This window comes from Nicotiana tabacum, chromosome 2 (genome assembly GCF_000715075.1).
Source record: "Nicotiana tabacum cultivar K326 chromosome 2, ASM71507v2, whole genome shotgun sequence".
In the NCBI taxonomy this organism is placed as follows: Eukaryota; Viridiplantae; Streptophyta; class Magnoliopsida; order Solanales; family Solanaceae; genus Nicotiana; species Nicotiana tabacum.
The window spans coordinates 109,826,986-109,840,017 of record NC_134081.1 but is presented as its reverse complement, the minus strand read 5'-3'; the positions used below and the strand labels follow the sequence as shown (position 1 = coordinate 109,840,017).

Here is a 13,032-nt window from a genome sequence, read left to right as displayed (position 1 = left end):
TAGACAATAGATTGCGTACCTTCATCCTCCCGGACTAGAACGACACTTACTACTACCTCCGAGACCACTAAGTATACCAGCAACTGTTCGCCTTCTTACGGTTTTGATAGTAGCGGAGGGCTTGATAGAAAACATTTTATGTCTTTTAAGGCATGTTGGCATTCTGGAGTCCATTCGAAGTTGTTCTTCTTTTTCAAAAGAGAGAAAAAATGATGACAAATTTTCAAAGACCGAGAAATGAACCTGCTTAGAGCGACGAATCTTCTAGTTAGCCTTTGGACTTCTTTCACACTTGTTAGCTGATCTAGGATGTCCTCTATGGCTTTGATCTTATCGGGATTGACTTCGATCCCTCTTTGTGACACCAGGAAACCCAAGAATTTGCCGGAGTTAACTCGGAACGCGCATTTCTTGGGATTGAGCTTCATATTGTGCTTCCTTAGGATATCGAAGGTTTCTTGGAGGTGTTTTAAATGGTCACCTAAATTCAAAGACTTGACCAGCATATCATCTATGTATACTTCCATTGTTTTACATATTTTGTTTTCGAACATTTTATTCACAATCCTCTGATAAGTGGCTCCGGCATTTTTAAGCCCGAAGGGCATCACATTATAACAATATGTGCTGAAATTTGTTATGGACAAAGTTTTTTCTCGATCCTCCGAGTTAATCTTAATTTGATTGTACCCGGAGTAGACATCGAGGAAACTCATTAACTCATGCCCGGCTGTGGCATCAATCATTTGATCGATGTTCGGCAGCGGGAACGAGTCTTTCGGGTACGCCTTATTCAAGTCTTTATAATCTATGCACATATGAATTTTATTTTTTGGAACTACGACTACATTAGTTAGCCAGGAGGTAATACCGCCCGGATTGAACTGATGTCAAGTAAACGAGTTACCACTTCTTTGACAAATCTATTTCTGACCTCGGCTACTGGGCGCTTCTTCTTCCTTATCAGTGGGACGCATGGGTCCAGGCTTAGTTTGTGCATGACCACCTCTAGTAGAATACCTATCATATCTGTATGTGACCATGCGAAACAATCAACGTTAATTTTAAGGAAATTAATAAATCCTGTCCTGAGTTTGGGGTTCAGTCTTGTCCCCAAGTGACATTTTCTCTCCAGGAATTTCTCGAACAAAGCCACTTGTTCGAGTTATTTTGCTCTTGCTGTCGGTTGATCTCCTTTTATTTTTTTGATTCACTCTGGAGTCGAGAATTTCAGCAATTGGTGATATGTTGATAGCACGACTTTCAACTCATGTAACCATGGTCTGCCAAGAATTATGTTGTAGCCCATGTCGCTATCCACAACTTCAAATAAGGTGGTATTCGTGACCCCGTCGGCATTCATGGGCAGCAAGATCTCGCCCCGGGTTGTCACACTCACTAAGTTGAACCCAGTGAGGAGATTTATTGTCGGAATTATGCTTCCGGTAAGTTTGGCTTGCTCCAGTACCCTCCATTGAATGATGTTGGCTGAACTTTTTGGGTCAACCAAAATACGTTTAATTTTGAAATCTAGAACGTTAAGAGAAATTACGAGGGCATCATTGTATAGTAGAAGAAGTCCATCTGCATCTTCTTCCGTGAAAGTGATATCGTCTTCGGCGACCTCCCGAAGTCTCTTCCTATGAGTCACTGATACCTTTGTCTTCTTGGCTGCCGTGAAAGTCATATCGTTAATCTCGTTACCCATGAAAATCATGTTGATAGATAGTCTAGGAGGATCTTCCCTATCTTCGAGGGTTCTATGTTGTCTTGGTTGAGACCGTAATTGTTCTTGGCCCGGTCGCTTAAGAATTCCCTGAGATGGTCGTTCTTTAACAGTGTTTCTACCTCGTGCAGATATCGGCAGTCCTTAGTTTGGTGGCCACGAGTCCCGTGATATTTGCACCATAAATTAGGATGCCTCTAGCCGGGATCGGATCTCATCGGCCTCGGAAACCGTGCTTTCTTGATGTTTCTCATTGCCAATACCAGCTCCACTACGCTAACATAGAAATTATACTCTGACAGTCTAGGATAAGTGGAATCCCGGTAATCCAATACCTCTTTGTCCTGCAACGACCTGTTATTTCGGTCGCGGTCAGTTCTTCTATCGGGGGTGAATGTAACGACCTAGCCGGTCATTTTAAGTATTACAACCCTGTCTCCCCATTTACTGCTCAAGTTATTATTTTTAGTTATTTTATGATTTATCGGGTTAATTGGTTCAGGTCCGGTGTGGTTTGGAATAATTTAGAGCACTTAGTTCGAAGGTTTAAAACTTAAGTTAAAAAGGTTTTGTGGTGCTGAGGTAAGTTAATTAGTAAAAGGTTTTGAACAATGCACCAATGTGTAAGAGAAATTTTTTGTCGGAAAAAGGGTCATTTCTGCGACCACTATGCGGTCGCAGAATCACTCTGCGGACCGCATAATGGTCGCAAAGTGGATCAGGAGAGGGGCAAGTGTGGAGGAAAATATGCGGCGCATTATGCGGCCGCAGATCAGTTATGCGGTGCATTATGCGACCGCAGAACAGGTCTGCGGACTGCATAACGACCGCATGCTGAGGCGGCCTTGCCCAGTTCCGGAGGCCACATTTCGCGGCCATTCCGCGAGCCGCAGAAGCATTATGCAGTCGCATATGCGACCACAGAATGTGTTTCGAGGTTTAATTTTTCTGGTTTTATAAACCCGACCCCATTCTTATAAAACACTATTGTGGGTCATTTTGTAGGGTTTTATCTGATATTTTAGAGAGAGGTGAGAGCATTTTAGAGAGAGAAAGTGAAGACTTAGTCAATTGTTCATCAATTCTTGTTCAAGACGTGAAGATTTCACAAGGATCTTGCTACGGCTTCAGAGAGGTAAGAATATCTTTTCCCCAATTCTTCAATTTTGATTTTTTGGATAAAAGATGGGAGATTAAGAGTATGATTCTTGTGTGTAAGAGTACCATTTATACATACACATACCAATAAGGGTTGTGGAAAGATTGTTGAGTTCAAATGGGTAAAGATTGAGTTAAACATGGTAGAAATCTTCAAAGACTTTAACTTAAGATTTGAGGGTCGAGTTGATGTCAGAAATTGGTAAAATTTATATGGTTGGACTCGTGGTTGGATGGGCGTTCATATTTTATAACTTTTATCGGGTTCCGAGATGTGGGCCTCACAGGCAATTTTTGAGTTAATTTTGGATTTTTATTGGAAAATTAGTATTTCCTTATGGAATTATTACAATAATTGGTATTGACTGAATCAAATTGATTGTGGCTAGATACGAGGCATTTGGAGACCAATTCTCGTGGCAAGGACATAGCGGAATAAAGAATTTCACGGTTTGAGATAAGTAATACTTCTAAACTTGGTTCTGAGGGTATGAATCCCTAAATTACATGTTGTATGAATTGTTTGGTGATGATGCACACACTAGGTGACGGGCGTGCATCATAGGAATTGTGACCTAATTGATTCCGTGGAAGTTGCATAATTAAATAAATGACATTATTCGCACATCCTCCACGTGTTAGAGAAATTGAGCTGAAACTCATGTTAAAGATCATGATTTGGCTACGCGCCAATATATTTTGGGACCCACATGGGTCGTATTATTGTTGAACTATTTGTTTAAATTTACAATGGTGTATTCAGTCATATCTATCACTTACATATCATATCTTAGTCTCTGTTGTCATTCATTGATACTTCATATCATCATGTCGAGTTGATTTGTTTTCATATATATATATATATATATATATATATATATATATATATATATATATATATATATATATATATATATATATATATATATATATATATATATATATATATATATATATATATATATATATATATATATATATATATATATATATATATATATATATATATATATATATATATATATATATATATATATATATATATATATATATATATATATATATATATATATATATATATATATATAGATCTTGCCATAGATATATATATTGAGAGATGGATCTTCTCTGGGCATAGATCTTGCCCGAAGTATTTATATTGAGGGATGGATCTTCCCTGGGCATGGATCTTGCCCGAAGCATTTATATTGATGGATGGATTTTTCCTGGACATGGATCTTGTCTGAATCAGTTATATTTGGGGATGGATCTTTCCCTGGGCTAGATTGGTCTTATACAGTACTGAGTGACTAACTGTCAGTTGATGGATATACATGTATATTCGGGATGGATCTTCCTTGGGTTGGATTAGCCATATACAATACTGAGTGATTTAGTATTTTACATCGTGAGTACACAGAGTTTTCACTAAGGTGCATCACACAGTATGTACATTGGCATGTAGATACATAGATGTCATATTCCCTACATTGTTCAGAATTGATCTATTTTATTTGTACAGAGAGTAACTCTTGAACTTGAAAGCATGCCTATATTTTTGTATTGTTATTTCTATAATGGACTGTACATGCTGAGTTCGTCACTACTTTCAGCCCAAAAGTTAGTTTTGTTACTTATTGAGTTGGTTGTACTCATACTACATTCTGCACCTCGTGTGCAGATTCAGGTGCTCCCAGATACAGCGGTTGCTAGATTTCGGAATTTATTCTGTGGAGATTATCAAGGTAGCTGCTTGGCGTCCGCAGACTTTGACTCCCTTCCTTTTTAGTTATTGTACTGTTTTATATTTTCAGACAGTGATTTTATCAGTCAGACCTTGTATTCATTTAGATGCTCATGTACTCAGTGACACCGAATTTTGGGAGTGTTTATATATGTATTTGTGAGTTTTCTTTCGCTGAATTTAGATATTATGTTTTCAAACTTAAAAGATTTGGTGATTTATTGAGATTGTCGGCTTTCCTAGTATTGAGATAGGCGCCATCACGACAGGTGAGATTTCAGGTCGTGACAGTGAACCTATCCACTGACCAGAATCCTTTGTTGTTTTGTCCTTTGGCCCTCTCGTATGGGATCAATCGGCCCTTAGAAGATGCCAATCTACGTCAAAATTATCTTCCGATTTATCCCTGTTCTTTTCTCTATCCCAACCCTTGGTCGATGTCGGGAACCCGAGCATTTGTTATCCTTATCTTTGATTCATAACGGTTATGGACATCTGCCCATGTAGTTGCGTGGAAGTCGAGCAGGCTTTCCTTCAACTTTTGGGAGGCGTCAGAGCTCCTCGGTTTCAACCCCTTAGTAAATACCTCAGTTGCCCATTCATCTGGCATGGCTGGTAACAACATCCCTTATTTCTGGAATCCCATCATGAATTAGCGCAGCAATTCAGACTCTACTTGCAAAATTCTGAATATGTCCGCCTTCCGGGCCTGGACCTTCCTGGCCCGGGCATGTGCCTTGATGAAAATATTTGCAAGCATCTCAAAGGAATTTATTGAGTGTTCGGGTAAGAGTGAATACCATGTTAAGGCCCTTTCGTGAGGGTTTCCCCGAATTTCTTCAGCAGGACCGACTCAATCTCATGTTGGGCCAAGTCGTTTCCTTTTACCGTCGTTGTATAAGTTGTGATGTGCTCCTGAGGGTTCTGAAGTCCCATCATACTTCGGTATGTCCAGTATTTTGAACCTTTTCGGAATCAATTATGGTGTTATGCTCGGTTTGAACAACAATTGGGTGTACTTCTTCGTGTCTGGATCCTTCAACACTGGTGGTGCGCCCGGATTTTGGTCCATTCGAGCGTGGAACTCTTTCGCGTTCTGATCCATCCGCTCATTCATTTCCCTCATAAACCTCATGAGTTCAATTTTGAAGGAATCATTGTTATTGTCGTTACCAGCTCCGTCGAATCCAACCTCACCCCTCGGGGTGTTGTTATCGACTCTTTGAGTTGTTTGATTTACGGGAGCGCCGGGAGGAATAGGGCCTCTTCCATTCGCATTGTTGGAAGCGCCTGAAAATGCCTGCTTTAGTTCCGTCAAGGCCTGATCTTGCCTTGAGAGATGACCCATGTTGGCCTTTTGCTGCTCTCTCAAGATCATTACTGTTTCCGCAACGTACTCGTCCTCAACGTCATCAGGAGTTGTCTCCCGCACATATCGGAGATTTCGCCCGCCATGAATCGAAGTTGCTACATCCCCTCGTTGCGGGTGTAACTGATCGAATCCTTATGTTAAGGCAGATTTTCTTGTGCCTCAATATTGTGTGTGATGTTGACATCGTTAGCTGCCATTTTCCACAATTTTTGCTATGAAACCAAGAATCAAATAAGTTAGTAATAGATGAAAGGATCAACTCAATTAAGCAGCTGTCTAGGCCCCACGGTGGGCGCCAAACTGTTTACCTATAAAATAGTATAGTTGAATTTGTTATGTGGTTTACAGACAAGGGAACTGATTTGATCCCAAAATGATAAATAAATTAAATGAAAATACAAGACTTAGCATTGAAATAGAGATAAATAGCAGACAGCTTGTTCCAGGAGCAAGGCTTCCGAAGACAGCGATAAGAACAATATTAGACAGAAAATAAAGTATTATTTAGCTTGAGAATAATGTATAGCATAAGTTTTGTCAGAGATGTCCTCTCTACAATAGTTGTTGAAGCTCATATTTATTAGTTATACCTTGGGAACAAGATCCTAGGATCAAACCCCTCGTAAATGACAATAATGGGGCCATAGATGAATATGTAACAGTAGGGCATGAATGCCAAAATTCTCTACAACGTTGCGTATTTAATACTGAGGAATATTCTTGATTAAATGTCATCCGATGACAAACATTCATTTGCCTCAGTTGACTGCGTTCCCTTTGGAATCTACCCGATACCAACCGAAACAGTTATCCTCGATCTTGGTTCCCACTCGCTTCATCTTCCGTCTACCTCCGGCTCCACGTGTCATGTAATCATTCGAGCATTTAATATAAATTAATTTTATCCTATGCAATTTCTTTATGTAAAAATTTAGGAACTATGTGACTTTGGTCTTTGGGTTGTGTTATTATATCTTTTGCAGAAAAACAAATAAAATAAAGAAAGTGTCTTACTATGCCACAACTCAATTCCATTTTAATCCACAAATTGTTGACTTGTTTTTTTTCTTCACATTTAAATTGCAATGAGAAAAATACATATACTTATAACTTACGGCCAATTTTATTTGACTTTTTTTTTATTTTGAACTGAAATATAAACATTTCCGTTTGTTCGCGTAAGATTGATCGATTAATTTTTATGTATTAAACAAAATAGTAACTTTACGTGTGTGCTTAGTAACTTTACAGCGTAAAATGCGAAGTAAACTGAGCTAGATACAGAACATTACATTGAATTTTGAAAGTTAGGCCAGTGTAGATATTTGGATCTTTAGAAGTGTTCTTATATTATATATGAGGTTAATAACATTTACTGTTGTGGCATGTAGCCATGGATTGCATTTAAAAGGTGTCCATATAAAACAAGAATAACATCTCTTTACATGTTGACTAATCAAACAAAGCTTGTTGTAAGTCTGTTTTTGTTAGTAAAGTATACTAATAGAGTAAATATTAGTATTAATTTTCAAATGCTTTCATTTCTTCTCACAAAATCCAGTCTATGATTCACCAGGTCTCCAATATATTGAAATACATTTTCACACATCAAAAATCTGTCAAAAATACATTTTAACTTGAACAAAGTCATTTCGATTCACTAAACCTCTCTAATCAAATAAAAATGTTTTCCAAAACCCCATTTTGCTTCAAAGACATTTGCTTAATACTCACCTTTTTCTCATTCTTTTTTCTTTCTCTCAATTACCATCGTTCTACCTCCATTTTCCAAAAATTAACCTCATTCTCCTCCACAATCACAGCCGCCACCAACAAAAACTCTCCGACCACCGTTAACCACCTTGTTTTCTCAATTGCTTCTTCCTCTAAAACCTTTTCCAAACGCAAAGAACTCCTCCCTCTATGGTACAAGCCTAACTCAACGAAAGCTTATGTATTTTTAGACCACACTCCATCGGATAATTCTCCAAAAAACATCGATCTTCCACAAATTTTAATTTACGAAAACACTTCTCGTTTCCCGTATACCCATCGTAAAGGGGCTCGTTATGCCATTGGCATAACGTGCATGATAAAACAAGTGGTCGCACGTGACGATCCTAACGTGCGATGGTACATTTTTGGAGATGACGATACAGTATTTTTCGTGGATAATTTGGTGAAGACGCTAGAAAAATATGATCATAATGAATGGTATTATATAGGGTCTAATTCAGAGAGCTATGCTCAAAATGCTTATTTTTCATTTGATATGGCATTTGGTGGTGGCGGATATGCGATAAGTCGACCTTTGGCTAAAGCTTTAGCTGGGGTTTTGGATTCTTGTTTGATGCGGTACCCAAATCTCTATGGTAGTGATGCTAGAATTTTCTCTTGCTTGGCAGAACTTGGCGTAAGTTTAACACATGAACCTGGTTTTCACCAAGTAAGTAAAATTTTAATAATGTTACTCTCTTGTAGTTACTGTATTAGTTATCAACTTTGGAATTTGATCACAACCACCCCCTCCCCCCCCCCAATTTCTCCAATACAAGGATACTGAATAGGAAGGGGTTGGTAGAACCCAATAATTTTGAATTCTAACTATATTTTGTTTCAAATTCATTTAATATGTGCAAATTATTAAATTAGAACTCAGTAACTCAAATGATTAAGATATAAAATTCATAAATTTCAATTCTTAATTCCGCCTCTATTTAAATAATCCTGTTATTTCGAAGTGTTTAAAAGTTAAAGAGACAGTGATATTGAAATTCGGTACATCTTGTTTCATTAACAATATCTCGGTAATAGAGCGGAATATAGGTGTGAATGATTCATATAACTAATCCCAACTAATTTGGGATTGAGTTGTTATTATTGTTTCTTCGTCAATATTCATCTGCTTCTCAGCTATACGCTTGAAAGAGGACAAATAGTTAAATGCATTAAATGTATAGACAAAGTCGATATTAATATGGACAGACTTCAAGATGTGACTTAAACCACCTCTCCTTTAATTAATAATGATTTGATCTAGGGGAGGAAATGAAATTGGAAAAATACGTGTATGGACTCGCACGACTTTAAGAATTGTTTCCTTCACTAATCAAAAGAAAAGGCTAGATGTCCAGCTTAGCGATGACATGATTCTTGATATGAAAGTGTGGAGGGCCAAAATTAAGGTAGATGTCTAGTAGGTAGACGAGCGTTTTTTTTTACCATACTAGTAGCTTAAGTATAATTCTCGCATTTTCTTACCCTTAGATTTCTATTATTGTTACGTGTTGTTTCTTTGCTTATGTTATCTTATTATCTAGTTGTTGGCACTGCTTCTCTTTCATGGTTTTTTACTACTGTATTTCTTTTTTAAATTGCTATGACTGTGCTTTGCTTGGGCTGGGGTCTATCGAAAACAGTCTCTCTACCTTCGGAAGGTAAGAGTGAGGCTGCGTACACACTACCCTCCTTAAACCCACTTGTGGGATTACGTTGGGTTGTTGTTGTTGTTGTTGTAGATTTCGATATTAGCTAATTATACGCATTTACGGTAGTGAGACGAAAATCTACATCTAGTTTGCTTTTATCATCCCCTAATTAATATAATACCCTAAAATCCCCCTAAACTATTATGTTTTTTATGAGTTTCCTACTCAAATTATCCGGTGTCTACTTAAACAATTCGTTGTCCCCAAAATTCCCCTGAACTATATTGCCCATCATATTAAAACTCCATCGTCGCATTCTTAGAGGTACGTCTAGTACACACTCCTAATTATCTAAAAAAATGTACCATGTGGCACTACATGTGGCTATTTAACTCAACCTAAAAACCCTCTAAACTATTTACCTGCTTAAACTATTTGGTGTCCCTAAAAACCCCTTGAATAATATTTCTTTTTATATTAAAACCCCAAGTTGGACTTTTAAAGGTGCGTCTGTCTAACTATATTAACTTGTCGTTTGTACAAAAAAAATTATATAGTTTACTCATGATGTATTACTCTCAGATGATTGATTAATTTTAGGAGTTTTGGCCAAAATAATATTTAATGTAATGTGTTAATTTTAGGATTAATTCAGATTGTGCTTTATGCTAAATTTCAGTTGAATAAGTTCTTATTTATATTAACTTTATAGCACATAAAATATAAATAAAGGCATATGGTGTTGCATATCTTAAAAATCATCTTATATTACATATAAAAGATTACACAAGGTAAAATTTCATAAATAAAAAATCAATTGGCCAACAATTACATTCTCTAATTCCAGATTACATAAAGAAGGTTCAAGAGATTCAACTTTATTCTCTACAAGGTGTTGAGTTTAATAAGAAGATTTAAATTGGTATCCTTTCAACAATATGTGTAAGACATGAAAAAACATTAAAACAAGAAAGAGAATAACTCATTTCAGGGAAAACAAGAGAGGGAGAATTTGTTTTAGAGGAAACCCATATGGAGACCTGAAGAACAAAGGTTAAAAATGAAGAAGAAGGTACAAAAATAAGGAAGAATGGTGAAAAACTAAGGAAGAAAGGTAGATATAATTGAAATAAGAAGAATATTTATTAAAAAAATAAATTGAAAGAGGTTAGGCTAATTAGCCATTATTTTCTGTTATGTGAATCATTTTGATAGTTTTTTTCAGCTGTCACGTGCTCCCAAGCGAGTGTTTAAACACGTTATGCCATGTCAGCAACGAAGGGGTTTTAATATGAAGGACAATATAGTTCAGGGGGATTTTGGGGACACCGAATAGTTTAAGCAGGAAACTAACAAAAATGTGATAGTTTAAGGGAGGTTTTAGGGTATTAACTCCTATAACTAATATAATCATTCGTTTTGTTTTCTCTGAGCAGGATGATTTATGGGGAAATCTATTTGGATTGCTTTCATCGCATCCATTATCACCATTACTATCTCTTCATCATGTAGAAAGAATGCACTCAATTTTCCCCAACATGACAAAAATTCAAGCTCTGAAACATTTATTCAAAGCTGCTAATGCTGATCCTACAAGAATATCACAACAAACTATATGCTACGATCGAAAAAATTCACTATCTGTTTCAATAGCTTGGGGTTATGCTATACAAGTTTACGAGGGCAACATTAAACTTCCTGATCTTATTACAGTGCTAAGGACATTTGAACCATGGGATAAAGACAAGAAACGACCACATTTTATGTTTAGGACAAGGGTTGAGTCTAATGATCCATGCAAGAAAATGGTTGCCTTCTTAAAAAGTGTTGATTCTTATGGAAATAATGTTTGGACCAATTATACGAGGTATAGAGTTGGGAAAACTTGTGCAAAAGATGGCAATAAAATCAAGAATTTGGAAGAGATAAGAGTCTTCTCTCGCAAGTTGGATGCTGATACTAGACAGGTACTAATCTACGTAAATTGCATCTTCTTTTATTTCTTTTTACTACTATGTTCTCCACCCTTTTGAATCACTTTGATAGTGAATAATGTAGTTAATTTCTGTCAATTAGAGTCCATTTGGCTTAAGTGACTAAAATTGGTTAAAATGCGTAAGTGTTGAACTCATTTATAAACACGTACAGTAGTTGAGTATTTAGATAAAAGTATCGCTTTGATAATAAACGGTCAATATATTTGGTAAATTATTGGTAATAAGATAGTAGATATAAGGGAGAAGGCAGAGCGGTGAAAACGCAATGGAAAGGGATTGATTTTGGACAAAGCCAAAAATTGTTTATCAAAACTAAAAAATAAAAAGATTTGTTGTTCAAGAAATCAAACCTCCCAAAAAATAAACGTTTATAAAAATTGGAGATGTACCTAAAGATTATTAAAAAAATTTTATCCGTGTCAGCACTTTCAAGTTGAATATATCTACTGAGATGATGAAGAGTCTCCCTGGGATATTATTTCTTTCTTAGCTTTATTGAGTTAGTTAAAATAGGATCAACAATTATTATTTTCTAGAACTTATATTTTAATTTTTAATTTAGATATAATTCAAATATAACGTTTAATATAATAGTATGTGATTTTTTAAAGTTTTATATTCATGGAGATTAAGTATATGCGCAACGCGTGCAACAAGAGACTAATAAACTAAGAAATGGGTATAAATTAGTTTGACTAGTATTTTTGTTTTTCTAAATTTGAGGAAGTTTTTGATTTCTTAAAAAAAAATCTAACACGTTTCAGGTTAGGGCGCCACGTCGTCAGTGCTGTGACGTGTCATTATCGTTCGATAAATCCATGGATATTCAAATTAGACCGTCTCCTTTTAATAGTATATAGATTTGTTTATAAATTGTTAACTTCGTTGAGAAATGTTTGATTATTCAAGCATGTGAACTTTTGAGTTCATGGTAATTTAGACTTACACAATGTTCTAATTTATTCTGAACAAGAATTGAATATAGTTGTTTCCTCTTGATCTTAATTGTTATGATCTTATAAATTGGTATAATTATACAGAATATTTTAGGGGAGTGATATGGTATATCTCTTTGTTCAAGAATCATATTTATCTTTTTTCTCAAATTTTTGACATTTCTCCAAATATTTGCCATTTATGTGCTATTTTAAAACATCAAAAGTCACTTCTTAAAAGGTGCTTCATCCAAATAACTCACAAGTCGCCTTACGTTACTAAATTTCTTTTATCCTTGGACGTTACTGAATTAAAGGAGACATTCGAGCAAAATATATTGAAAGACGGGACCTTATTTGACAAAAACGATTCATCCTCCATTCCTCCTATCTTTCCATTTCTTTTGCGTTTCTTAAAATCCAGACATTTCGTTTTGCTCTTGCATAGTACACCGCAAAGAAATGATGGACGAAGATGACACAACCAACTGTATCAAAAAATTTTGCAGTGCAAGCAAACTAGGTAAGAGACCGATGGTGAAGAAAATGTCTTCTGATGCTTGTGCTACAAAGTACAACCCCAATACATGAAATCCTCGCTCAATCTTCTTCCTTTTTCTAAAAATATCTCTTTGTATAGTATTTTTCATATGTTTTTTTTTTATTTTTTAT

At 36.1% G+C, this 13,032-nt stretch overlaps 1 protein-coding gene across 1 annotated transcript; it reads left to right on the top strand.

The window, feature by feature from the left end:
* Positions 1-7,684: 7,684 nt before the first annotated feature.
* On the top strand, positions 7,685-12,285 carry LOC107764613 (uncharacterized). Its single transcript, XM_075228025.1, has 3 exons — positions 7,685-8,446; positions 10,865-11,395; positions 12,190-12,285. The coding sequence occupies exons 1-3, from the start codon at positions 7,685-7,687 to the stop codon at positions 12,283-12,285; spliced, it is 1,389 nt and encodes a 462-aa protein (XP_075084126.1).
* The last annotated feature ends 747 nt before the right edge of the window (positions 12,286-13,032 follow it).

What these genes read in the sequence shown, in the direction of transcription:
- LOC107764613 (XM_075228025.1), top strand. Translation starts at nt 7,685, where the DNA reads ATGTTTTCCAAAACCCCATTTTGCTTCAAAGACATTTGCTTAATACTC. An exon ending in ATGAACCTGGTTTTCACCAA is followed by an intron (nt 8,447 to 10,864) that starts GTAAGTAAAATT and finishes TTCTCTGAGCAG; the next exon opens with GATGATTTATGGGGAAATCT. An exon ending in TGGATGCTGATACTAGACAG is followed by an intron (nt 11,396 to 12,189) that starts GTACTAATCTAC and finishes AACACGTTTCAG; the next exon opens with GTTAGGGCGCCACGTCGTCA.